General features: G+C 45.8%; 1 protein-coding gene across 4 annotated transcripts in view; it reads right to left on the reverse strand.

Moving 5' to 3' along the window:
* Nucleotides 1-24,567, reverse strand: part of GFRA1 (GDNF family receptor alpha 1) — a 205,153-nt gene that overhangs the window by 119,237 nt on the left and 61,349 nt on the right. For 3 of the 4 annotated variants that reach the window (XM_059398666.1, XM_059398668.1, XM_059398667.1), the window contains exon 5: nt 24,016-24,030. The exons of the other annotated variant lie outside the window; for it this stretch is intronic. In XM_059398666.1, coding sequence (XP_059254649.1) covers nt 24,016-24,030 — 15 coding nt within the window. The remainder of the gene's footprint in view (nt 1-24,015; nt 24,031-24,567) is intronic. 4 annotated transcript variants of the gene reach the window in all.

The following is a 24,567-nucleotide window of genomic DNA, read 5'->3' on the forward strand; positions in this document are numbered from 1 at the left end:
CATCTCAGTCCTGTCCCCAAGAACCAGTAATGTTCCAGGGAACTTTAGTTAAAATTCAATGAAAGAGTAGCTGGAGGTTTTTCACAGGTGTGTTCAAATAACCATGCTATTTAAATGAAGAAAGCATTTCATTTAAATGGAGATAGGGTTTTAAAGGGAACAAGGTATAAACAAAATGACTACAAAACTTGCATGAGTCAATAAAAGCACCAAGTATTTCCGAAAAAGACTTAACTCTTCCTGAATGCAAATATTCTGTGAACATTTAGTATCTGCATGTTATTTTCTCATTCAAAAATGCCCATCTGGGATCACGAGCCCTGGATTCCAGAGTCTGCTTGGCCAGCATCTCTGGAGAACACTGGGTGTCCCCTGTTGTCACCTGCCTGAAATTTTCTCTTTCACACTGAGGAAATTGTCGTCAGTGCTCTCAGAGGCCATTCTAAGACCTCAGGCTTATTCAGGAAGCATGCTGTAATAATACCCCAGGCCTGAAAACTGCTATCTTATTTTTAATATTAATAAAGTCTAATTAACATAATAATCTAGGAGTTAGTGGTTTGGATAATCCAATAAAGGAGCTCATCCATAAGGCATTTTATCTAGCACCAAAACGCAGGGATTGCCTTCTCTGTAACAGGTTTTAGCCTTTAATTGTGTTTTACGTAGGTAGGTATAAGCTTGTTTACCTTCTCTGAGCATAGGCCCATGGAGGGACTAGAACAAAACAGTCCAAAACCTTACCAAGCTATGAGAAGGGAGCTGTTTGAAATCTAAACATCCATCACGGAAAATCGACATGAAAGCAGTACAGACCAGGAGGGACGGCAGCAGCAAGTCAGCGATGACCTCTGAGGCACTCAAAAGGCGGCCACATGTATGATCTCATAATAGTTCTTGGCCAAGGTTAGAGACAGAGATGCATTCTTCCATTCCTCCCTCCACCCTGTAAGTGTTTACTGAGCACTAGCTAGGGGATAAGCACTGGGTTATACTCTAGATATAAATCTAGAAGGTAGATGCCCCAGTCTTCTCAGGCCTTAAAATCTGGTAGACCAGTTAGCCAATGTGGAAGAGACCATAAATTTACATATACTGACACACTGGAACAGGACAAATAGGGCAAGAAGCAGACTACCAGGACCAAGAAGAAGAAGAAAGGGGACATCTTAAGATAGGATGGGCAGGGTGGGGGCCTCTTAGAGGCACCATCACTTAAGCTGAGGCCTTCAAGGTCACGGGTCCAGCCATATATGCAGAGGTCCCCACAGAAGCTGAGGTTCAGAAGAATGAACACTATCGCCCCCGCTACCTAGGTTCCTGGGGATTCAAAAACGTGGGTGAGAGTGAAAGATACCAGACAAAAAGGAACAGACAATATATGATTGCACTTACACATGCTACCTGGAATAGTCAAATTCTTGGATTTGGAAAGTAGAAGGGTGGTCACCAAGGTCGGGGGAGGGGAGGAATGAGGACTTAGTGTTGAATGGGGACAGAGTTTCCGTCTGGGTTGATGAAAAAGTTCTGGAGATGGATGGCGGTGATGGTTGCACAACAATGTGAATGTACTTAATGCCACTGAGCCGAACACCCAAAAATGATTAAAATGGTAAATTTTATGTTACTGTGATTTAAAAGGGGTCAGGGCAAGCAACATAAAAATTTATGCTCCCAAGCCTGCTCCTCGGGCCAGTTAATGAACCCCCCTTCAGCCACAGCACTGGTTCAGCCCTTTTACTGACTTAAAGGTAGAATAAATGTCCCTCCCCAACAAGATTTGGGTCTTATCCCACAATGCTTCTGTTCCTTCAAACAGCAGTTCAAGAAACACTTCCTTCAAGAAGTTTCCTTGAGGCACACGTTTTGTTTATCGAAGGAGTAACATCCCCTCATTGCCAGCATGTTCTCTGGAACACTCATGCGTATCTGTCTTCCTACCCTTCCTCTCTCTGTCTTCACCGGCTTCCCCCAGCCCAACTCCAGCTGTGCTCCAAGCCCATGTTAGCCTTTGGGGCAACATGTGCATTTGCAATTAGATACATTAACTTTCTTAAATTTAATTCTCTGTAAATGTCAATCGAAGCAGAATTATTACATAAACAGGTTCATTCATTCATTCATTCATTCATTCACTCTTATTGAATATAATATCTCTTAGGCAACAGAAATAAGCAAAGTAGCTTGAAAAACACTGACTTCCACAATTTAACTCAATGCTTCGGGTTTGATTTTCTATTCGTTTATATTTCCAATTTTATCCAGTAGAATGCTTTTTTCTAAGCCAAAGACAGAGTTTTCTATGAAGCACAGATATATAATAGTTGTCTCTTCCTCCATTTATAGCACTCATCATTTTAGAAGGTCAAGGCAAATGCATTAGGCCAGAGGTTTTTTTAAGGTCTCCTTTCCCAATGAAAGTAAAGATGGGCATAGCTCCCTATGAGAAGACAAATGCCCCCCAGGGAGGCATTTCAAGCTTGATGAGAGCCCCAGGCAAGGCAGAGAGGGGGACCAGAGCTCGGGAAGGCACCACAGCAGAGCGACTGGGACATAGCTCGTGAGCCAGATCAGAGCCAACGTTGCACATGAATGCAACAGCCAGCTTCCATGGAAAGAGAAAAGAATCACTCATTCAGACAGACAACTGAGCTTCTTTTCTATGAAGGACTCAGTGTTCCTTAAGACACAGAGCTGGCGAACGCAAAACTTGACTGGTGTTTGAAATCACATTTCTAGAAATAAAAGCAGTCACCAGACCTTCCTTGACCTAGACAGGTCCTCAAGAGAGGTCAGCACTGTGCCCTCCTGCTGAAGTTCAAGAAGAATGGGGGTGCTCCGAGGAAATCAAGTGCGCCCCAAGCCAGCGCTCTGCAGACAGGAGACAGAAGGAACGCAGGTCCACAGACTTTTCCAGAGCTCCCACAAAGACGCAGGTGCAGGGGCTGAGGTTCTTGAAGAGATTTCCAGGATGCTGCCAGGATCCCACCTTCTGTCAACCTCCTCTGCAGGGCCTGGACAGGACATGCATCTCATCCCGCCCCTGTTCAAACAGAACTGTGATCCAACAATACCCAAAAGCCATTGACAAGAGGCTCCGAAATTGAAAGCAAGGAAAGGGAGAGAGACAGGGGAGAGAGGGAAGGAAGCTGGATCTGACTTTGCCCCAGAAAAAGAAAAAAGCCACAAAGCCTTTCCTTTCCTTCCCTTTGCGCCACCGATGTGCGTCATTTATTTGGTGACAGAGCTCTGAATGTTAATTGAACGCATTAAAGGCATAATAATACAATCCAGAAAATTGTTTTGCTATATTTTTAAACTTGCAGCATGCCTGGCTACCTACAGCTGAACAAGAACAGGTAAAAGATCTCCTTGAAATAAAAACAAGGGAGCTCGAGGGGGGAAGCTGGCACCTACTCGAGAGTTCACCAGGTTCCCACGGAGAAAAGGGCAACTGCCTAGTGCCAGGCAGTTTGGTATCAATGCAATAGTTTCTGGAGGGCTGCCAGCACTAAGGTTAAAAAGCAATATTACAAGGCTTCTATGATGACAGCCTACTGGGAGACATTTGTTGAAAATTGCTTTGCCTATCATTTAGTCAGCAAAAAAACCCCACAGTACTAGTTATGCTAGAACTCTGTTGAGTGTGCATCTATAAATGATTCAAATTGTAAGCACATAAAGCCCCCATACAGGTAGATGTAATCACCATAAAAGCCTGGAGCCTCAGCTCTGTTCTTTTCCATTGATAGGCCGTATAAATTTTCACCATATGTTGCCAAATAAGAAGCATAATTATAAAGAAAGTATATTCTGAGTTTTAAATTCAACTTTCAAAAATGAAATCAGAATGACTGTATTTGGCGCGAGGCAATGAACTTTTCAGCAGCCACGTCGTGAAAACCTGACGTGCCCAACCGTCCAACATCCCGCAGCTTGACTTCATGTTAGCGCGGCCTTTGCGCCCTAACAGAAGGGGTGACTTATGTGCGGCTGGGGGGAAGTGACAAGGTTTTACTAGACTGTCTCCTCGAGTCTCCAAATACATGAAAACATGTTAACATGCGCCAACGCATTGAGAAGAAAAACGAAGGCCTTGTATTTCAGCGATCGGGGCCGTGTGGACAAAACAGAGTTAGTCTGCAGTTAGCGGAAGGTTAGGAGAGGCTGGACTAAGACTTTAGAGTCTACATGAATTCTTTCTTCTGCATCTCACTGTGATTTAAGGAGTCATTTCATTTCTTAGTGGTTTGGGGCTTTTTGTCTGCACTCGTGTCAAATGCTCTTGCTTTATTGAAGGGGCACCCGCCGTCCTGGTCTCCCTGGACCAGGAATATCTATATTGATGGAAACAAATCCTCATTTGCTACCACAGACCAAGAGTTTGGGTTTGTAGGTTGGGTATCTTGAGGCCTCCTGCTTATGAAGGGGCTTGGGGTCAGACCCTGCTTGTAGCCCTGCCGGGAACCCCCAAATGTTAGGGGCAGGCCTGCCCGGAAGCTTCCGTTCCGTGACCTGGCCTGGCACCATCACTAGGCTTTGCCTTTGAAAATTCCAGTGAGATGGTTCTACCCCTGAGAGACCATATTTAAGGGCTGCCTCAGATGACGTCAGCATCATGGTCTGGTGAAAGGTGAATGAATCATAAAAGGCAAACACACGGCTTGCTTTGTGGCAGGCTGATTCCACAAAGAGTCCAACTGCAAATTGTGGACTGCCTCGTGCACGTCTGCCCAGCGGGAATCCCCTTCTCTCAAAGCTGAGAGACTCTGTCCCTCCCCTCAGCGTGAGCCCGCCCCCCACCCCTACCCCCTTAGGATCAAGGCTCAGGAAAACACAGAAAACCACTGGAGTGTGGCTGGGCCTTCTGAGGTACTGACGATCCAAACTGGCCAGCCCCATGAGGAGTTATAGGCACCCCAAACAAATAAGGAAGAAAAGAGGCTTCCCCTTCATTCTCAGCCTAGCTTGGGGAAACAGAGGCAGTCCCAGAGGAGCGTTGAAAAGTGGATTTTCTATCCACACTTCCTTTTAAGGGGTCAACTGAAGGCAGAAACAGCAGCCATCTTGGAATCCAATCCTATGCCCTTTTCACAGCCCGCCCACTCTGTCTCTCCCGAGCTCCCTTCCACTCACACACAGCCGCATAGCCTTCCTGCCCCCGACGTAGAGCTATTCCCCAATCAAGCTGGGAAACCATATTTGTCAGGCTAATTTTCAGAAGTTACTAAAGTGGCCTAGAAAAATGGGAGCCAAGGAGCGTCAAGATTACAAAATAAAAATAGATTTTTTTTATTTTTTTATTATCCAGGCATTTTAAGAGCAATTATGTTGCTGCAGTCATAACAGCCACTTGTGCAAACAGCGGGCTGAGGAAGTACAAAAGCCTCCTGCCACCTCCACACCCACACCGGGGGCCATTAAAGTTTGGGGAGGGGAAGGAAACAGAAAGGATTTTGAAGACTTTGGGTGGTTTTTTTTTCTTTTTTTTTTTTTTTTTTTAGTTGATTCTTAAAAATCTATTACCATATTCTTTATCATTCAAAAGAAAATAAAAGCAAACACACTTTGGGGAGATAAAATGACAAAAACTATACATGGGAGCTCAAAGATAAAAGGTTTCATCAAGTCCCAAGTTCACAGAAATGTCACCAGTCCCTCCCTATTAATCATGTCTGATTTGTATTTTCTGATGTGGTCAGCCAAGAAGGACGGGTCTCCGGAGAGACATAAATCCTGCTTTTGTCGGGAAAATTTTGTGCTCTGCTACCTGAGCAGACAGGCAAAGGGGTGCAGACAGTCTCTAAGCCAACCCGGGGTGGGGGGTGGGGGGGTACTATGGCATTTGGACCTGCTTCCAGATGGTCCTTCCCCTCCCCCCACTCCATTTATCTGTGCCAGTCTTGTCCCAAAGCCAACCAGAATCAACAATCTATAAAAAGCAAGTTCGTTATAAAGCCTCAAATGAAGAGCCTTAAAACAGCCAGTGAGTTACTAATAATTTGCTCTCCCTCAACCTGCTGTAGATCTAGAAAGTGCTTTCTAACTATTCCCATGAACTTGTTTTACTATTTACAAGTTGGGTCTGCTAGGTAAATCGATGTTGCCAAAGTTGACTGATAAATGAGAACAGAATACCTAAAAATAACCACATGAATTCTTTCCCACCAGAAAGTCAAGAAAATAAGCTGTTTCCGATGAATCATTCGTGACCCAGCTCACCTTTCCAGGTCAACTTTAAACCACCCCTCTCTGTGGATGAACCTGGTAGAAACTATGTTCTCTAATTTATCTTGAGGAAATCGAAAGGGAGTCTGAAAGGTTAATTAAAATTTCTGGTATAGCTCTGTGGATATCTAGCTAAGGATACAATATTTAGCTGGATCAAGCAGTGGCGTTCTGAATAATGAAGTATTCTGGCTGATACAGAATTACCTTGTATCCATGGATTACCAATGCTCAGTAGGTAGAATAGAGACAAAACCACAGCAGATCGATCCTTCCTTCCTCTCTCTTTCTATCTGTCTGTTATTTTTTTTTTTTCTATCTTTCTTTGAGATCAATCCATAGCCCACTGAATCACACATAGTGGGGTATCAGCAATTGTTTCCAGGGCACCTGGGTTGCTCAGTCAGTTAAGCATCTGCCTTTGGCCCAGGTCATGATCCCAGGGTTCTGGATTACTCCCTGCTCAGGGGGAAGTCTGCTTCTCCCTTTCCCTCTGTCCTCCCCACCAATGTGTGCTCTCTCTCTCAAGTAAATGATAAAATCTTTAAAAAATCAATTATTTCTACATGACCAAATTAAGAAGATACTTGAGCATTCAGGAGCCCCTCTGAGCCAGGGTTGTCTCATGTCCTCACTCTACCAAGATCTTCCTCTTAATTCCCTAACCACCCTGAGAACCACTTCTGAAACCTCTAATTCAGCATGGTTTCTGACCAAATACCAGCTATGGAGATGGAGGAAAGCTGGGGTCAGCAAACACTTTCTGTAAGGGGCCAGATAATAAACGCTTCCAGGCTGCAGTCCACACAGTCTTTGCGGAAACTATTCAACACTACCACTGTGGTACAAAGGCAGCTATAAATGATATTTAAATGAATGGGCGTGGCTGTGCTCCAGTATTACTTTATTTACAAAAGTAGGTGGCCAGTCGGCAGGCCATAGTTTGTCAACCCTTGGAATGAAATAATATTTTCTTTTCCTTCATGGCCAGGTTTAGAAAACACCTCCCCCATGGAACCTGCTTTAGTGTATTCTAGAAGAACTCTTTCTTACTTTAAATTGCCCTATTGATTCTGTTCTATCTTTTCTTGTCATACTTTCCCAGTCAGACTGAGATATATGGTGTGCCAGGCAGACTGCTAATTTTGTTCTCTCCAAATTGTCAATCTTTGAACAGCTGCTTAGCATTCTGGCAGACAGCAGACTGACTGCTATGTGAGGGGTGCATCAGTGAGGCACTCAGATTCCTAAAATTGGCTCCCAGCAATTCAGCTCAGACCCCAACTTGCAAACTCAATTCAGGGAAACCCAAGTCTCACCAAAAAAGAGGGTTCCAGTTCTTATCCCCAACTAGTAATCAATCTCCCCCATACATATCCCATATTCTTTTCCAAAGAGTCTGTCTGGTCTTTTCTAAGCCATATTTGATGATGTTTAGCAACCTTCCCCATAGATAGGTGCCCTAAGGAGCTGCTTGGTTGGCCCACCCATCATTCATATACAGACCACTTTCAGCCTTGTGGTATTATTCTGACACTTGTCTCATCTTCCTCATGAATTGTGAACTCCTAGATCAGTGTTTGATTTTATTTTTTTAAATACAGCACACCCACTCGGTGCCTCATGTAGTGCCTGACACATAACAGATCTTCCATAATGTTAAACAGAAGAATAAATATGTAATCCTCTTGCCCCAGAAGCCTTCCTGCCCTTAGTATTCTTAATCTAACCGTAATGGCCTCCCTATCTGTATGAATTTCTTATTGGTCCTGTAACAGATTACCACACTTACTAGTTAAAAACAACACAAATGTATTATCTTATAGTTTTAGAGCTCAGAAGTCCTAAAATCAAAATGTCAGCAAGGCTGTGTTCCTTCTAGATTTTCTAGGAGAGAATCTTTTTCCAGCTTCTAGAGGCCATCGACATCCCTTGGTTTGTGACCCTTGGCTGGATCTTCAAAGGCCAGCAGCCTAGCTTCATCAAAGCTCACTCTCTTTCTCCTTCCATCTTCTTCTGTCAGTGCATCCACTTCTCTCTCTTTGACCCTTTTGCCTTCCCCTTAAAAGGACCTCTGTTTGCATGGATCCTGACCGGATAATCTCTCCAAACCCTTAATTAACTCACATCTGCAAAACTCTTCTTCCCAGGCAACAGAATATATTCACAAGTTTGAGAGATTATGAGGCATACACCTTTGGTGGGCCCTTATTCTACCTACCACACTTATCTTTAAAGGCTAACGAAATGGGAGGGGGTGGCTAGGAGACAAAGAGACAGGCATTACAGTGTCTGAAGAAGAGATACACTCCAGCCGAGCCAATCCCTACTGGGAATCCTTACCAGACACAAAGAAGGGCAGGGAAGGGCACACTTAGAAATTTTCCAAGTAAGGTTTCAAAATCTCCTCCAAAATTCAGACTGACTTTTCAGAAATCCACACATCACTACTTCAAACAAGAAGCAAATGACAGAAATTGGGCAGTCTTGGGCTGTTCCAAAAACCAAGGCAGCCTCAGGATGACTAACACTTTGTCCAGCACAACACGCCATCCTCAGCTAGCTATGTCATGGGAGATGCCGAGACTGAGGAGAGGCTTAAACTCTAATCAAGAGGGAAAGATACATGTTGGGGGAAACACAAAGGTAAAACAGTTTGGAGGATCAAAGCAGAAGTGGTTGGAATTCACCCTTTCACAGAATAATAGACTATACAGGGTGAGTCCTCAAGATGATGTCAAACCCTCTCACTATACAGATGAGAAAATTCAAGCTTCAAAACTATCTTTCCCAATAGCACATAGCAATTAGGGATGGTGCCCAAAAAAGTCCCCATGCCCTCTGAATGCTGGTCCACTATGACATGAATTTTCTACTTTGTATCTGTACTTTTTTCAGATGTTGGAACAATCACACTTTAGTGGCCATGGGAAACATAAGGAAAGGCAAGGATTTAATATACTACTGACCCACTCAAACACATAAGCTCTGACCATATAGCCAGGGGTCTCCTTAAACAGAACAGAATGCTGACAGAGACCTTCAGAGAGGCCACATACATAATCATTTTTCTAAATTCTATAGCAAGTCCTTTCTCAAGATTGCCTTTACCCCAAGGCTCTACGTCACCCACCTGTATCCAGAAATTTATCCAAACATCTACCAAATACCTACTGTGTTCCAGGGGCTGGTAATAAAAGAGGAGTAGGATGGTCCTACCCATAAGAAGCTAGGCTGGTAGGGGGAGTGGGAAATTCATTCTATTTACCGCCACATCCTATTTTGACCCCAGATCGGCAACATCACACCTGATGATTCACTTGCTTTATTTAGCCAAAGAGACTCTAAATGACCCTTAGTTTTTTTTTCTGAAAGCCAGATTCGTACTCATGTAACTAAGGCATGCACTAGAAGAAGATATTGTACTCTACACCATCTTGTTTTCCTCAAGTAAGAGCCCAGCTTTATTTATTTGCAAAAAAAAAAAAAAAAAGTAAAGAAAAATTTAGAGCAAGGACAACAGTAACTCCCGTTGGTAAAGAGTATAATAAATGTCTTGTATGTCTGTTCATAGGTACTAAATCTGAGCCACACAGAACTAGGGTACACAGGAAGCTAGAACAGTTAGGCTAACACATCAAAGCATATTTCTTTTAATAAAAAAATTGAGAGTATGTGCATTATTTACCCAAAAAAAGAAAAACCAAGTTCCGTTTGTGTGTGTGAGAGAGAGAGGGAGAGAGTAAAGCTGATGGATGGTACCAGCTCAAACGAATAAAGAAGCAGGTATACATCAGGGCCACAAGAACTAAAAATGGTCAAGGCTGAGAACCACCCCAAAGAGTCAAGGGTGGGTAGCAAGGGATATGTCAGGAACCAAACCCACAAGTTGATCAAGCCCAAGGCCAAACTGCAGGGTCCAGATAAAATCTAAAGGGTGGTTGAGATGTGCTAGCATGACCAGTGGGATAGAACAACAAATCCAGGTTTTGGAGGGCAGAGAGGAAAGGAGGAGCACCCATCAGAGTTACAATTCATCCGAGCGTGAGCCCCTCCCCCATCATCCATTCGAGTGTGGACGGCCTCAGTTTCCTCGTCGGTCATCCCTGGGAGACTCTAGCCTTCACCCTGTGGCTATCCAAGCCAGCTACACAGCTCCGTGCCTGCATGGGCTTCCCTCCCCTCCAGGGCAGGCTAAAACTCCAAGCCCCTTGGGGAAAGTTCCAGGTCCACTTTTGCAAGGATTTAAACTGTATTTTCTGAATGCCTTTCAAAATACATTGTAAAGATACCAAGGACAATCTTTTTAAAATAACAACAAAGTTTCTGTGATATGTGAAAATAAACCTAATCTAGGGGACCAGAAAGCCTGAGTTTGAGTCCTGACTCTTCCAAATGTATGAACTGGGGCAAGTTAATAAACCTCCTGGGTACTGACTTCATCAACCAGAGAGGGAGACACCAATTTAGATCTCAAAGGGTTCATTAATTTAAAAAATCCTTACGGAGGACTTAACGATGGGCCTGGCGCTACACTTGACGGGGGTGGAGGGCTGAATCATACAGCAAAGCCCTTGCTCTCATGCAGTTTATATTCTAGCTGGAGAGACAACCAAGGAATAAGTTAGAAGAAGAAAAATAAAAGAAGAACAAAATAATTTCAGGTAGTGTTTGGTGTGTATTCATCTCCTAGGGCTGCTGCAACAAATGACCACCCATTTTGTACAAGTACTAGGAAGAAATTAATTGAGCAAAACGGGGGGCAGTGTCTAGGGTGGCTCGGGAAGGCATCTCCGAGAGGTGATTGTCGAACAAAGAATAGCAGCTACAGGAGGAATATTCTGGGGCGCCCAGGCAAGAGTGAGCTCAGGTGATGGGCCCAAGAACCAGGACGGAAGCCTGAGAAGCTGACTGAGCAAGGAGAGGGGGGAAGCACTGAGAAAGGGGAGACCAGCGGCGCGCTGGGACCACAGCATAAGAGCTGACGTGAGTAGTGAATGTTGTACAGGATCTCAAGAACTAACAGGCACCACCTCCTTCTCCAAAAGGCTCAAGGGCTGAACCTGTAATCCATCCACCAAAGAGAGTGGGTGGTCCAAGCTCAGGCAGCCCCAACCCCCAGCAGGCCTCCATTCCAAGAGCGCATTAATTTATAGGCCTCTCTCCTACTCCCCCAACCCCGCAATGCAGGTGATTTCCTGATGCAGGATATTAACTTTCAGCAGCTGGAAGTCCCTAACCTCCACACAGGCCTAAAAGGTTTCCTCAGGTTTGGATAAGCCTCAGATAAGGAGCTGAACTTTTGCAGGCTTATGAGAACAGCACCTCCAATCCTTCCGAGACTCGCTCATCATGAACCTTAATCCATCTCAAATAAAACCTGTGCATACAGTCGTGGTCTCCCACCATGGCTGTTTAACAAGGAAAGAGAACAGCTTTGTCTGTTCTGCAAAAGCCTCCTCTGTTTACACTGTGCCCATGGATTTAATTTCTGAGATTTACATTTTAATTCTTTAAGATATATTCAGGAGGTAAATGGATAGAGAGCACTATGGTGAGGCCCTGTTCGTTCCTAGAAAACCTACTTGCCTGCCCTCTCTCTCTCTCTCTCTCTCTCTCCACCTGTTGTTTGGTCATCTGTCAGGATTGAATAGTGTCCTGCCAAAATGCAGGTCTACCCTGAACTTCACCATGGGAACCTCTCTGGAAATAGGGTCTTTGCAGGCATCATTAAGGTACGTGAAGGTCGTATCAGATGAGGGTGGGCCCTAAATCCAGCGGCTGGTGTCCTGATGAGATGAGCAGAGCCGACAGAGTGACACGCAGAGAAGCAGCTATGTGACCTCAAAGGGAGGGATGAGAGCAACACAGCTAGAAGGGAAAGAGCAAGGATTGCTGAGCCTCCAGAAGCTGGAGGAAGCAAGGAAGGATTCTCTCCTCAAGTCTTCAGAGAGAAGAAAATCCCCACTCATATCCCAACTTCCCACTCCTCGCCTCCCAAACCATGAAAGAACAAATTTCTATCGTGTTAAGCCACCAAGTTTGTGAGAATTTGCTAGAGCAGCCCCAGGAAACTAGGAGAATGCCTGGAGGCTCTTCTCCACCCATCTCTCACCTGGACCCAGGCCCTGCCTCCTCCTCTGGGGTGGTCCAACCCCTCTGTGGCCTCTGCATCTGTGGCTAATGAGGCCACATGTTCTCTATTTCTAGGAAGATTCCCAACTGGGGTCTCTCTCCTTTTTCTCTCAACATTTAACGATGAAGTTTTGAAACATACAACAAAACTGAAAGAGTTTACAGTGAAAATCCTATACCCACCACGGACAGGAACTAATTAACGTGGCTCTCTACTTGCTTTACCACAGATTAACTCATCTCGCCATCCGTCTATCCATCCATACATCTTCTTGGTTTTTTAGATGCATCTCAAAATAAACGGCAGACATCAGGGCATTTGCTTCCAAATACATCATTAACTGGAGTTTAATATTTGCTTTCAGTCTTCTCCTTTTAAGATAAAACTGATATACGGCAAAATGTCCAAATCTTACGTGTACCTTCTCTGAGTCTGGGCAAAGGCACACAACTGCATAGGCCAAACCACCATCAAGATAGAGTCTTACCATCAGCCCAGGAAATTCCTTCCCGCCTCTTCCACATCAGCCCTCACTCCCCTTCCCCCACAGGCAACCACTGTTCTGAATTCCAGCCATCACAGATGAGTTTTAAGAAGTGCATGTGAACGGAATCATACGCAGTGTCCTCTTTCACTCAGCCCAACATTCCTGAGATCCATCCGTGCTGTGAGCCTCAACATTCTGCTCCGTTCCGTTTCTGAGTGGTGTTCCATTCCGTGGGTATACGTACTAACCACCCTTTCTCCTATCGATGCGCACCTGGGCTCTCTCCGGTATCTAGCTATAGGAGTAAACCTGCTACAGAGACTGAGGTGCGTGAGTCTTCTTGTTGAACACCTGCTTTCATTTCTCTGGGGTTGGGCTGGGCCCTCTCACATGACAATGGCACTGTCCATCCTCATCCACTGGCAAGCCCAGTGCAATCTCAGGGTCCCCCCAGGTCGTATGATGTGGTCATTGGGAATTCAGAGCAAGCACAACTGCCTGTGTCTGAACTCAGACTCAGTCCTTCTCTAGCTGGGAGACCTCCTAGAAAGTAAAATTACTTAAGCTTTCAGAATCAGTTTTAGCATCTGAAAAATGGGGATTCAAAATGGTGGTAAATGAGTGTATGAAACTTCCAGGGTTATTCTGGAGAAGTGAGTTCATGGATGTGCCTGGCCCAAGCAAAGTAAGGAGAGGCCCACCTTTGTCCTCTACTGCCCAATACCCAGCACAGATAGTTAGAGCCTGTGCCCAGTACCTGCTATTTCTCTGCTTGAAACACTACAATTCTTGGGCTTCCTGGAATAAGTCTCAACTTTGCTGCCTAGATTTTAAAACTGTTGCACAGGCTACCTAAAATACCAAGCCAGTTTTTTTTGTTTGTTTGTTTGTTTTTTTTTTTATGGACTGGAACTTTATCAACTCAGGGACATAACATTCACTGTGCTGATCAAGAATGGTCATTGGCTATGGGTCACCCTTGAGTAGCAAAAGAAATAATAAAATGAGTAATAAAAATGGGAAAAGTCAATAACTAATACTATCCATTTGGTAGACAAAAGCTTTCCAGTCATATGGGAGTTCTGGGGAGCACAGGAAAACAAACAGTGTTTTGGCAATCAACCCTCCATAACTGGCCCTACCCAATTCCAACCCAGACCTATCAAATTCACTACCCCCTCAACATCCCATAAAAACACCTTGCTCGTCTTTGTCTCCACCTCCATCCACACTGTTCTCCTGGGTCCCCCCACTCACACACTGCCCTGGTCCTACCCACTTAGATTTTCTGCTTCCTCCAAAACTAGCCACAGCTTCACTATTTTAGCTGCTTCCCCTTTCCTGGGACCCCCGTCCTCTATGACTTCCTCCTGAACTGTGAAAGGACCTCACCCATTGGTCTTCAGACTGACTGACCTTGGGTCTCCAGTGAAACTGTCAGGTCTTAGTAGGTAGGGACAATGTCTACCACACATCCCATGCTTCTGCTCATTTCCTGCACAAACTTTAGACGTAAATATTTACTGATTCATCCTAAGTCCCCATATTCTGCCCTAAAAAAAAAAAAAAAAAATCAATAGTGGTGGAAGAACAGAAGAGAAAAGGCTTTTGGGGAGCACCTGAGTGGCACAGTTGGTTAAGTGTCCGTCTCTTGGTTTCAGTTCAGGTCATGATCTTAGGATTGTGGGATCCAGTCCTGTGTTGGGCTCTACACTCAGCACAGAGTGTGCTTGAGTTTGTCTCTTCCTCTCCCTCTGCCCTCTCCCCAGATAAATACATTAAACCTAAAAAAAAAAAAAAAAAAAAGAGGAAGAAGAAGAGGAAACTTTTGGGACGCAAGGGTAGGAAATGACTTGGCTTGGCTGTCAACTTGACCATCGATGATACTGTGAGAATTCTGTCTGAAACTTTTTAAAAGAACCTAGACTGCTTGTGCACGCATGCGCACACGCACAGGGGCACACACACCAGCCATACACAAAATGCCAGTTCCTCTGAGCTTTGTTATTTCATTCCACTTTCTTTTGACAAACATCTATTGAGCACTTACTGTGTGCTAGAGATTCAAATAAAAGACGTGCTCCCTTGTCTCTAGGAGCTCAATCTATTGTGGGAAAACAGATGCTAAACAGATCATTATAGCAAGGTGAGGGAGTATAGACAGAAGCATGAGGGGACAATGGGAAGTTCAGAGTGGAAAGCAGAATTCCCCACCCAAAGGGTTGGGTGTGAGGCAGGATAACCCAGCAGAGAGGATTTAGGCTGAATTTTCAAGAGTAAGTAGAAGCAGGGGCATACCTAGGCGGGGAAGTAGGTGGCATCTTCTCAATGATTTCTAAGTAAAATGTCACGATGATTATGAATATTGTGTTAACAAGACAGTAAGAGGACCATGTGAAAAGGACAGTCCACTGCTCACACATACACTGGAGGCATCAATGTCAGGCTGAACACTCAGAGCACCTACCCCTGGGCCAGCCACCACAGTGGCAGAACCTGGGTAGTTTTCTGAAGGTAGGGAGCAGAACAAGACAAGGCTTCCTGAAAAGAGGAGAGAGCATTCCAAATACAACAATCAATAGATCCAAAGGCACTGAGGTGCGGTTGTGCATTTTGAACATTAAGGATCAATCTGATAGAGCCTTATGGGGATGAATGGGACAAGTTGGGGGAGGGGACCAGAAATGAGGGTGGGCATGGCTCAAGGAGGTCTTGCCTGGTGTTCCCTAGAAGAAAGCTATTTGTCAAATCAGTGCCCACATCCAGCCATCAGCCTAGGAACATGTCACCAAATTCACTGTCTAGTATAAAGAACATATTTCTACAATCTTAGAAACTGCTCCACCAAAGATGGCTTTGGCTGTGAACAAAATATATGAATAAGTCAACTACAACTGTTTGTTCCATGGCTTCCAGCAGGCCAGGTTCCAAAAAGAACTGGAATGAAGCTCCCTGACATTATGGGGTTCAAGAGCCCCCACTCCCTGAATGCTAGGCTAGAGGAAACCAGGTGCACCAAAGGTAGCAGAGGGCATTCACCAGTGGTCACCAGCTGTCTCCACAGGCACCCCCATCGGCCGGCTGCTGAAGGCAGCTATCACACAGGCAAGCCTCCAAGTTAGAACATTTCCTCTGGCTGGAGGGGACAGTGCAGTAGCCCAGGCATCTGGGAAGGGGCACCCGAAAGAGGAAGCTGCGGGATACTGGCAGGTCAGTACAGCCCAAACATATAAACAGCCTCAGCCTCTCAAGTACCCTCTCTCCCAGGCAGAAAGCACAGACTCAAACACACCCCAGGACAAACAGCAATTTAAAGGGTTAGTCTGTCTTGGAACCCAGTAGGCAGCAACCAATTTAAGGAAGGTGCAGGGAAGTTTAAGCCCTCAATAATGGGAATATTATGAACAGACCAGTTATTTCATCCCTGGTCTGCCCAGGCTAGAAGAGAAAGTGCAAATGTCTTAGCTCAGAAACAAGGCACTATTCAATCAGTCTCTGCTCTAGAAAAGACAAACCCACTCAGAAGCTTGCAGAGCAGGAACTAGCTCAGAAGTCACGACAGCAAGACCAGGTCTGCTGTGAAAGCAAGAGAGGAACTGTGATGGACTGAATGTTTGTGTCCCCTTCCCAAATTCATATGCTGAAATCCTAACCCCAGTGTGATGGTATTAGGAGGTGGGACCTTTGGGAGATAGTTATATCATGAGAATAGAGCTCTCATGAATGGGATAGTACCCTTATTAAAAGGAGGTCTGGAGACCGCCTTCCGTGCTTCTGCCATATGAGGACGCGACAAAATGATGGCCAACTATGACCAGGAAGTGAGTTCTCAGCAGACACAGAATCTGCCAGCATCTTGATCTAGGATTTGCAGCCTCCAGAAGCATGAGAAATAATGTTTGTTGCTCAGCCCCCACAGTTCATGGTATTTTGTTATAGCAGCCCAAACTAAGACTCCTCTGCAACTGGGCCATCATGTCGGGCCTTGAGAAGGGTCAAGGATTTGTGACTGTGTCCTCCCCCCAGGAGTATTCACAAGCCTGTGGACAGCATGTCACTGGGAAAAATCAGGACTGCATACTGCAGGACCAGAAGTCAAACTACCTGAGTTCAAAATCCTCCCTCAGGGATCCTTGGGAGGGGGAATGTACAGCTAAACAAAGGGAGGAGGCTAGGATGATTCATGTGGTAATGGACTAGAGTTCGAGACTTTAGTAAGAACTCAGGTTTAACACAGATACACCTAGTTACATATAGAAATAGATATACAGGGGCGCCTGGGTGGCTCAGTGGGTTAAAGCCTCTGCCTTCCGCTCAGGTCATGATCCCAGGGTCCTGGGATCGAGTCCCATGTCGGGCTCTGTGCTCTGCAGAGAGCCTGCTTCCTCCCCTCTCTCTCTCTGCCTGCCTCTCTGCCTACTTGTGATCTCTCTCTCTCTCTCTGTGTCAAATAAATAAAATTTAAAAAAAAAAGAAATAGATATGCATATATAGGTGGGTTAGTACATACACTTCTATTTCTTTGCTCTGTCAGCTGAGAGGTCCTTAACAAATGACACTCCCTTAGCAAAGAGCACATTTAGCTCCTAGATCTTGGTTTCTAATATCATTCTCCATCATCTTAAAGAAATGGCTGAATCTAGGACAAGGGTGGGAAATAGGCAAGGTGAGCCTCGTGTATCGTCAAGTATCAGAAAATATTGCACAAATGCTCAGCCAAAAATTGACAGGGATATGTCAAAGGGGCACCAGAAGCCAGCTGAAAAGGTTCCCAGGGGCCAAAGCCAGAAATTAAATAAAGCTATACTGCATTATAATCCAAGGTAGAAAGTAAATATGTGTGACTCCGTATCGATCTAAATAAATGATTGAATAAATTAATAAATGAGAGCTAAGAGCCCAATCTCCCAAGCAGAAGAATAATTTATACAGCTACTCTCCTCTCAACAAGACGGGGCTTAATTCCTCCCTCCTTAAGAGTGGCTTATGCATACATTTCCTTCTAGAGTACATTATGAGGGAAAGTAACCTCACAGAGGAGCAACTTGAGAAACACTACTTCAGCCAAGTGATAAAGATCAACATCCACAGTCATAGATCATGTTGATAGTAGGTCACTTTTATATGATGTGATGCAATGGCACTTTACCTCTGTGATCTTCTGAAAATCCATAACCTCGGTCTAATCATGAGAAAAACATTACACACATTCCAAGAAAGGGGCATCCTATGACATATTTATCAAAATACCAGTACTCCTCAAAGCTGTCAAGGTCATCAGAAACAAGGGAAGTCTTAAAAACTATCACAGCCAAGAGGAGCCTAAGGTGACATGACAACCAAATGTAATGGGGTCTCCTGGATGGGATCCCAGAACAGAGAGAGGACATTAGGTAAAAACCAAGGGAATCTGAAGAAGCTATGGAGTTTAGTGAATAATAATGGATCAATATTAGGTCATTCATTGTAACAAATGTACCATACTAATGTAAGACATTAAAAATAGGGGAAACAGAGTATGAGGTATATGGGAGTTCTCTGAACTATTTTCACAATGTTTCTGAAAACCTAAAACTATTCTGTAGAACAAAACCCTCTCGATTTAAAAAAAAAAAAAAAATGGCTCTACCACTCATTGGTTATACAGCTGTCACAAGTTCAATTCCACTCTGTGCCTCAGTTTTCTCCTCTGTAAAGTGGGATTTTTATACCTACTTCACAAAATTGAGGGAGGCAGATTCTATGAGAAAATGTATGCAAAATACTTGTCCTAATGCCTGGAATATAGGAGGTACAGAAATGTGGCATAATTATTATTACTATCACCCTCATCAGTAAAATAAAAATTTAAATTTATTAGCAATCACCTCAACAGAAGAATCTAAAAGTTTCCCTTTACTGATCTGGCAATTTTGAAATACAAGTTACTGGGAGGAAAGGCTTGAAAGCCTCACCCCAAACTCATGCCCTGTGATTGGAATGGGAGCGAGACGAATCTGGTAAGAAGACAAACTGGTTTTAAGGTCACCTGGCAGGGAGCAGGCCATACACAGCCCACACACAATGTCAGAAAGCATCTCAGAGAATGCGGTTATTAAACACAGTTATCCTTTCCTTATACACCCCATACCCACACACAACATGAATGTATGTAAAATCAAATAATAACTTTGTTCAGTTCGTGCTGGAAAGACGGATGCATTTCCTACATAACTCAGAATACTCTACTGATTCCGGACAGAATGGGGACTAGTACACATACATAGTAAATATAGGCATATAGGAAGTGTGACCAGGGAAGCAGCCACTTCGCACCATAAAAATGTTAATGCATTTTTCTCATTCTCTTGTGAGCATCATGTGACAACTTGGAATTTTTAACTGGAAATGGTAACAATAGATTTAATTTATTTGTCCAAATCCCACACTCATAAAGAAAACAATATTTCATAATGTATAACATTACCAAGGGAGCCATAATTCATGGCTAAAGGGTCAGAGCTTTATAACAGATGGATTTTCTGAAATGATTGCGAAAACCTAAGATCCAGCCTCAGCAGCTTGACCCAGCGGTCTGAGATATGCAAAAGAGCTCAAGGCAAACACATTATAAATGGCATTGGTCCCTGTCACCAAAGCCCACCCCAACGATTTACCAAGCTTGGCTGGGCTGCCAGAAACCAAACTATGATTTATTGTTCTCTTCAAATTAGTAAAACAATGCCATCCATTGTGAATTCTGAAGCTGATGCTTCAAAATGGGCTTGTGAGTAGGTTACGCTTTTGAAACCGCAATTCTTTTAACCTTAATTCCCAGCCACAAGGCTCTGCTTTCACCCAAGTTCTTTAGACAATGGTCATAACTGGTAGTATGGCATATTTCTGGACTCTATTAACTCAAATCCAACTAAAACTCACCAAGACAGAGAATCAGCAGGAAGCCAAGTCAGGTCAGGAATCTCCCCAACTCTCTCATTTTACAGATGGGAAAACTGAGGCTACAGGGCAAAGCAACCAGCCTGTTGGGAGCCACACTGAGGTCTCCTGCACATTTATTGTATATATTACTATGTAATACATATGATACACTTTATTGTATATCGGAGAGAAGTGGCTCTTTAAAATCTAAAGGTAAGTAGAGGAGTATTTTAATGATGCCCTTCATGGGCACAATTTGCCAACCTTAAGGAGAGGAGGTGTAAGTTATGGGCACAATATTCCCCACGGGTAAAGTGGGCAGAAAGTGGGACACTCAGCGGAGGCCAGCTGGCCAGGAACAGGCTGCAGGGACCCACTAAGGGGAGTGCTTAGGGCCTGGGGGCAGGTGCCCATCTCAGCCAAGCCTGAGCCCCTGATCCTGGCTTTAACTTCTCACACATTGTTCTTACGCATTTTCACAGAAACCAGTGTGGGCCCTTTCCCGTAAATGGACCACACCTTCTGACTTCCTTCCTCCAGTCTCCGGAAGACACTCCTACCCTCTTCACATGACTTCATCTCACACAACACTCTCCCTCACTTGCGATCTCTCGCCTCACCAGCTTCCTTCTGGTCTTGGAGGTGTTCCTGCCTGTTGCGGTTCTGTTCCTGGGGTGTTCCTGCCTGTTGGGGTTCTTCCATATCCCCCAACGGCTGGTCCTTCTTGGCATCCACTCACCATCCCATCCAACGTGGCCCTTCTCGCCACAAGCACCCCATCCTAGGACATTTCCCTCACTGTCCGCGTCCCTCAGACTGTGCCTTGATTGTTTACTGGCGTGCTTGGCATCGGTGCCCCCCAAGCTAGACCGTGAGTTCCCCGAGCACAAAGCCCTTGCTGTCTGGTCCGTCCCCGTCTCCACGGGGCCTAGAAAGTACCTGGCCCATTATTACCGGCCACAAAATAAACAAGTGCACTATGTTTGAGAGCTGTCAACAATTACTTGAGCCGAAAGAAAAATCTCTTTAATAGCAAGACCCCAGCTCCAGGCGAGAACAGAGCGGGAGGAAAGGCGAGGCGTCCTCGGGCTCCCAGTGCAGCCGGGACTTCAGTTCACAGCACAGAGCGCAGAATTAACTCAGTGGTGAAGTCTTTATACTGCGCCCACTTACGCTTTCCAACACCCTGCCGAGTGGCACCGCTCTGATTTCCAAGCCACTCACCCGGGTTCTGTTCGATTTCAGAATCAAGGCTGAGCCTACGGATGAGTATTCAAAAGGTGCTTCAGTAACTTCAAATGAGGCGGGCGGGCGTGCGTGTGTGTCTGTGTGTGTGTGTGGTCCTGACTTCATTATGAAGCGATGGATATAAAAGTGCTCTAAAACTCGAGATTCCAGACACGTGTGCCCGCACAGCGTTTTCAGCTGCGTTTGATGTTGTGAAGGGCCGCTCTACGGCACTTGGGCAGCGCTGAGAGCCATCCACGGGCGCAGGAGCGCTGCGGACAACAGAGAACGGGGGTCACTTAAGGCTCCTTGAAAACCTTGGCCCCACCGCCCTGGAACTCGGCTACACAGTGGGCGCAGCTGCGGGCCCACTGGTCCTGGACGGTCCTCACGCCCTGTGGGTCTAACCGCCCCAGCAAGCGGCCTCTGCAGATGAAAGAAATGAAGCAAACTCTAAAATGGCCCAGGAGCCGGCCGGAAACTCGCTGCCATGTGCACACACCACGGACGCAGCCAAGAAAGGCCCAGCAGTCGCTGCGGTGCTGTCACCTCCTCTAACAAGATTGATCTGCAGTGAAATAAAAGATAATGCAATCCAGGGGAAATAACTTTGGTTTCCTCTGAGAATGTCTGATGTTGGCAGCTTGCGAGGCTGCCCCTCTCTTCGGCCTGCCACGGGGCCCTACGGCCCAAATGCGCAGGTGGACACGTGTCACTCACGCACCACAGAGGCGCGGACCGACAATGGGGCGTCTCCTGCGAGCACCCCAGGCTCCCCCCACAAAGCCAAAGCTGGCAGGGCCTGGATGCCCACGGCGGGGTCAGGAAGCCCCAGCCGCTCGGAGTTCCCACTGTGTGTGTGGGTGGACGGCCCCCCTCCTGCTGTTCATCTGAAGCCACAGTTTTCTGGTTGCTTATTTCCAGAGCCCTCCAGGGCCCCACCGCGCATTTCAAATCAATGACACAATTCTGGAAAAGAGCTTCAGCCACAGAAGACATGGCCCAGTCGTGTTTTGGACTCTGTAAGCCACAGACCTTTTGCCTTGGTCTGACTTGATCATCACCAACACATCAGAACCATCGCATTTTACCGGGCACTTATTTCTTCCGCAGGATGGCCAGAAGCAAAAGTCAGGAGGGGGCACCAGGTGGCGGGTTTTTGGCTACCATCTCAGAGAACGTGCCTCCATATGAACTGGTCCTAGAAGGCCAGCACCATGTAAATAATTCACAAAAGCCAGTTGAGCTCTCTTCACTTGAAATCCTAGTAATACCATACACGGGAGCTGCTGCCCACCCTCCCGTGGGGCGACAGGCGGCTAGCAGCTTCCATGTCTGGAAGAGGCTCTCAAGTCCCGATAGCCAGTGATTTGCAGATGATTATAACTTTTGCTCTGCATATCACTGTTACTGACAGGCAAACCCCATCAATCCAGTGGCATGATGGATAATAAAAGGAGGCAAACTTGACATCGGGAGCCCTAATAAGCCATTTTTTATACCAACCATGACAGCCGTGAATGCTCACAATCGTTCGAAGGAAAACCAGACCCCTTAGAAGCCTTTTCTCTCCCTGTTCTCCCGGGACCTTGGCACTCGTGCACCAGAGAGACTTCCTAAACCCAAGCGTTTTGTGTCTCAAAAGGAGGAACACAATGCAGCGTTGCATGGCGCCTGTAGTCTAGTTCATGCAAAATAAAACCTTCTTATCCTCCCAGAGTGTCGCCACAGGCCCCCAGTTTGTCAAGGAAGGACACACATGGAGCAAGGGGCCCTGACAGCAAGGACTTCAGTACATCAACAGTCACGGCACCTTTTCAATTTTGCTCATCTCTTAGTCTCTAGCCAAATGGAACTTATTACTTATAGCTTGTTGGGATTTATGAATTATTTATAAAAGTAGGTCTATGACTCCAGACTCTTAAAAGACAAACACAACAGTCCCCTCATTGTTACCCACAAATGCGCTTCTATCAGAGAGAGCAGGCAGACATTCTCCACAACACACGCCGCATGTTTGGGCTGAAATAATCGTTGTGAAAATATCAAGCCTGGGAGATTATTCGCAAGCTATTTATGGGATGCCAAGATGTATTTTTAAACCGGTGTCTTTTCTTCTGTGCCAGCCTTGGATTCAAGAGAGACATAGCAAACGTGTGCCACAAACGTATTTCCCGGCCTGAATATAGTTATGCCCTGCCGATGCTACCCAATGGTTCCAGACTGTGATTTTAAAAAACGGGGGGCGGGGGTGGAGGCCGCACCCCCTTCACATGTGTCTGGCAGGTTCAACGAGGCCACGCACACGAGTCTCCCTCAGCATCCCAGAGCACAGGTGCTGGCTGTGCATCCCCGGTGAAGATGAAAACGTGCATGGGAAGACTCAGTTCAACTTTCCATCTCTGGCTCCCCAGAACACATGACCTTGGCTGGAGAAATAGGATAGACACTGCATGCCCTCGCCGGCCCATCTCTGTCACAGGCCCAGCTAGAGGGGTTGCCAGGGACACCTGTGTTGAAGGTATCCTACCAGGGTCTTGTCTGCACCTCCTCTCAGGACAGCGACATGTTTGTTGGGCAGAAAAAAGAAACCCCCACGAGAAACCAGCATCCAGAGCCCTGCCCCAGCGGCAGCTGGCCCTGTACAGGAGCCCTGAGGGATAGGGGCCTTCCGGATGAACCCTTACCCCAGAGACACCTGCTCCTCACCGTCCCACAAGTCCCAAGCATGCTGTTCCCTGACTTGGATCCAGCCATGACTGTCCCCATTGTGCCTGCCCAGACGGTCCAGGCCCCACCTCTAGGCATGGTCCAGAGGCAGAGGTGGGACAAGCAGAGGCCCAGAGGGGCCGATGGCACTTCAGGCCACCTCAGGCTATTGTCCCCATGGTGTCTCCTAAAGCCGCGGTGACGAGTCTACAGCGAATGAAAAGTTCCATAACCCTCTGCGCACAGACAACACCCTTGTTCCCAAAAGAGCACAGCCAGTGGAGAAGCAGGCAGGAGACCGTGAACTTACCTTGCTGGAACATATCTGCCAGGAGGGCGGAGAAACAAGAGAGGAGAGCAGGGGGAGAGAGAGGAGAAAAACATATTAATCATGATGCTGAAAATGACGACCATCATCACAGCTAATAGATGCTGACTTCGTTGAGCGCTCTGGGCACAGTACTTCCTTAACTAAGAGGTAGTGGTCAGGAGCTCGGGCTCTGGGATGGAACTCCTGGGTTTAAGTTCTGGCTCAACACTTACTAATGCTGTGGCTTACGTTTCCCAAACCACAAATAGATAGGAGTACTGGAAAGACCAAACAAATAATGTCCTCTGTTTTAAGACCTTAGGTTAGTGTCCAGCACATAGCAAACATAATTTGGTGGTTGTCATCAATATTAATAATATTATTTTTCACAACGACCCCATAGAGTAGGTTGTATTCTCATCCTTATTAAACAAACTATCGAAAGTGAGATTGGAGAAGGTTGGGTCCCTCATCCAAGGCCACGGAGGAGTAAGCAATGGGCTCGGCATTGAACCCAAAGATCTGATTCCAAAATCCGTCTCCTCACTCACC

Source organism: Mustela nigripes, chromosome 4, assembly GCF_022355385.1.
Source record: "Mustela nigripes isolate SB6536 chromosome 4, MUSNIG.SB6536, whole genome shotgun sequence".
NCBI classification, from domain to species: Eukaryota; Metazoa; Chordata; class Mammalia; order Carnivora; family Mustelidae; genus Mustela; species Mustela nigripes.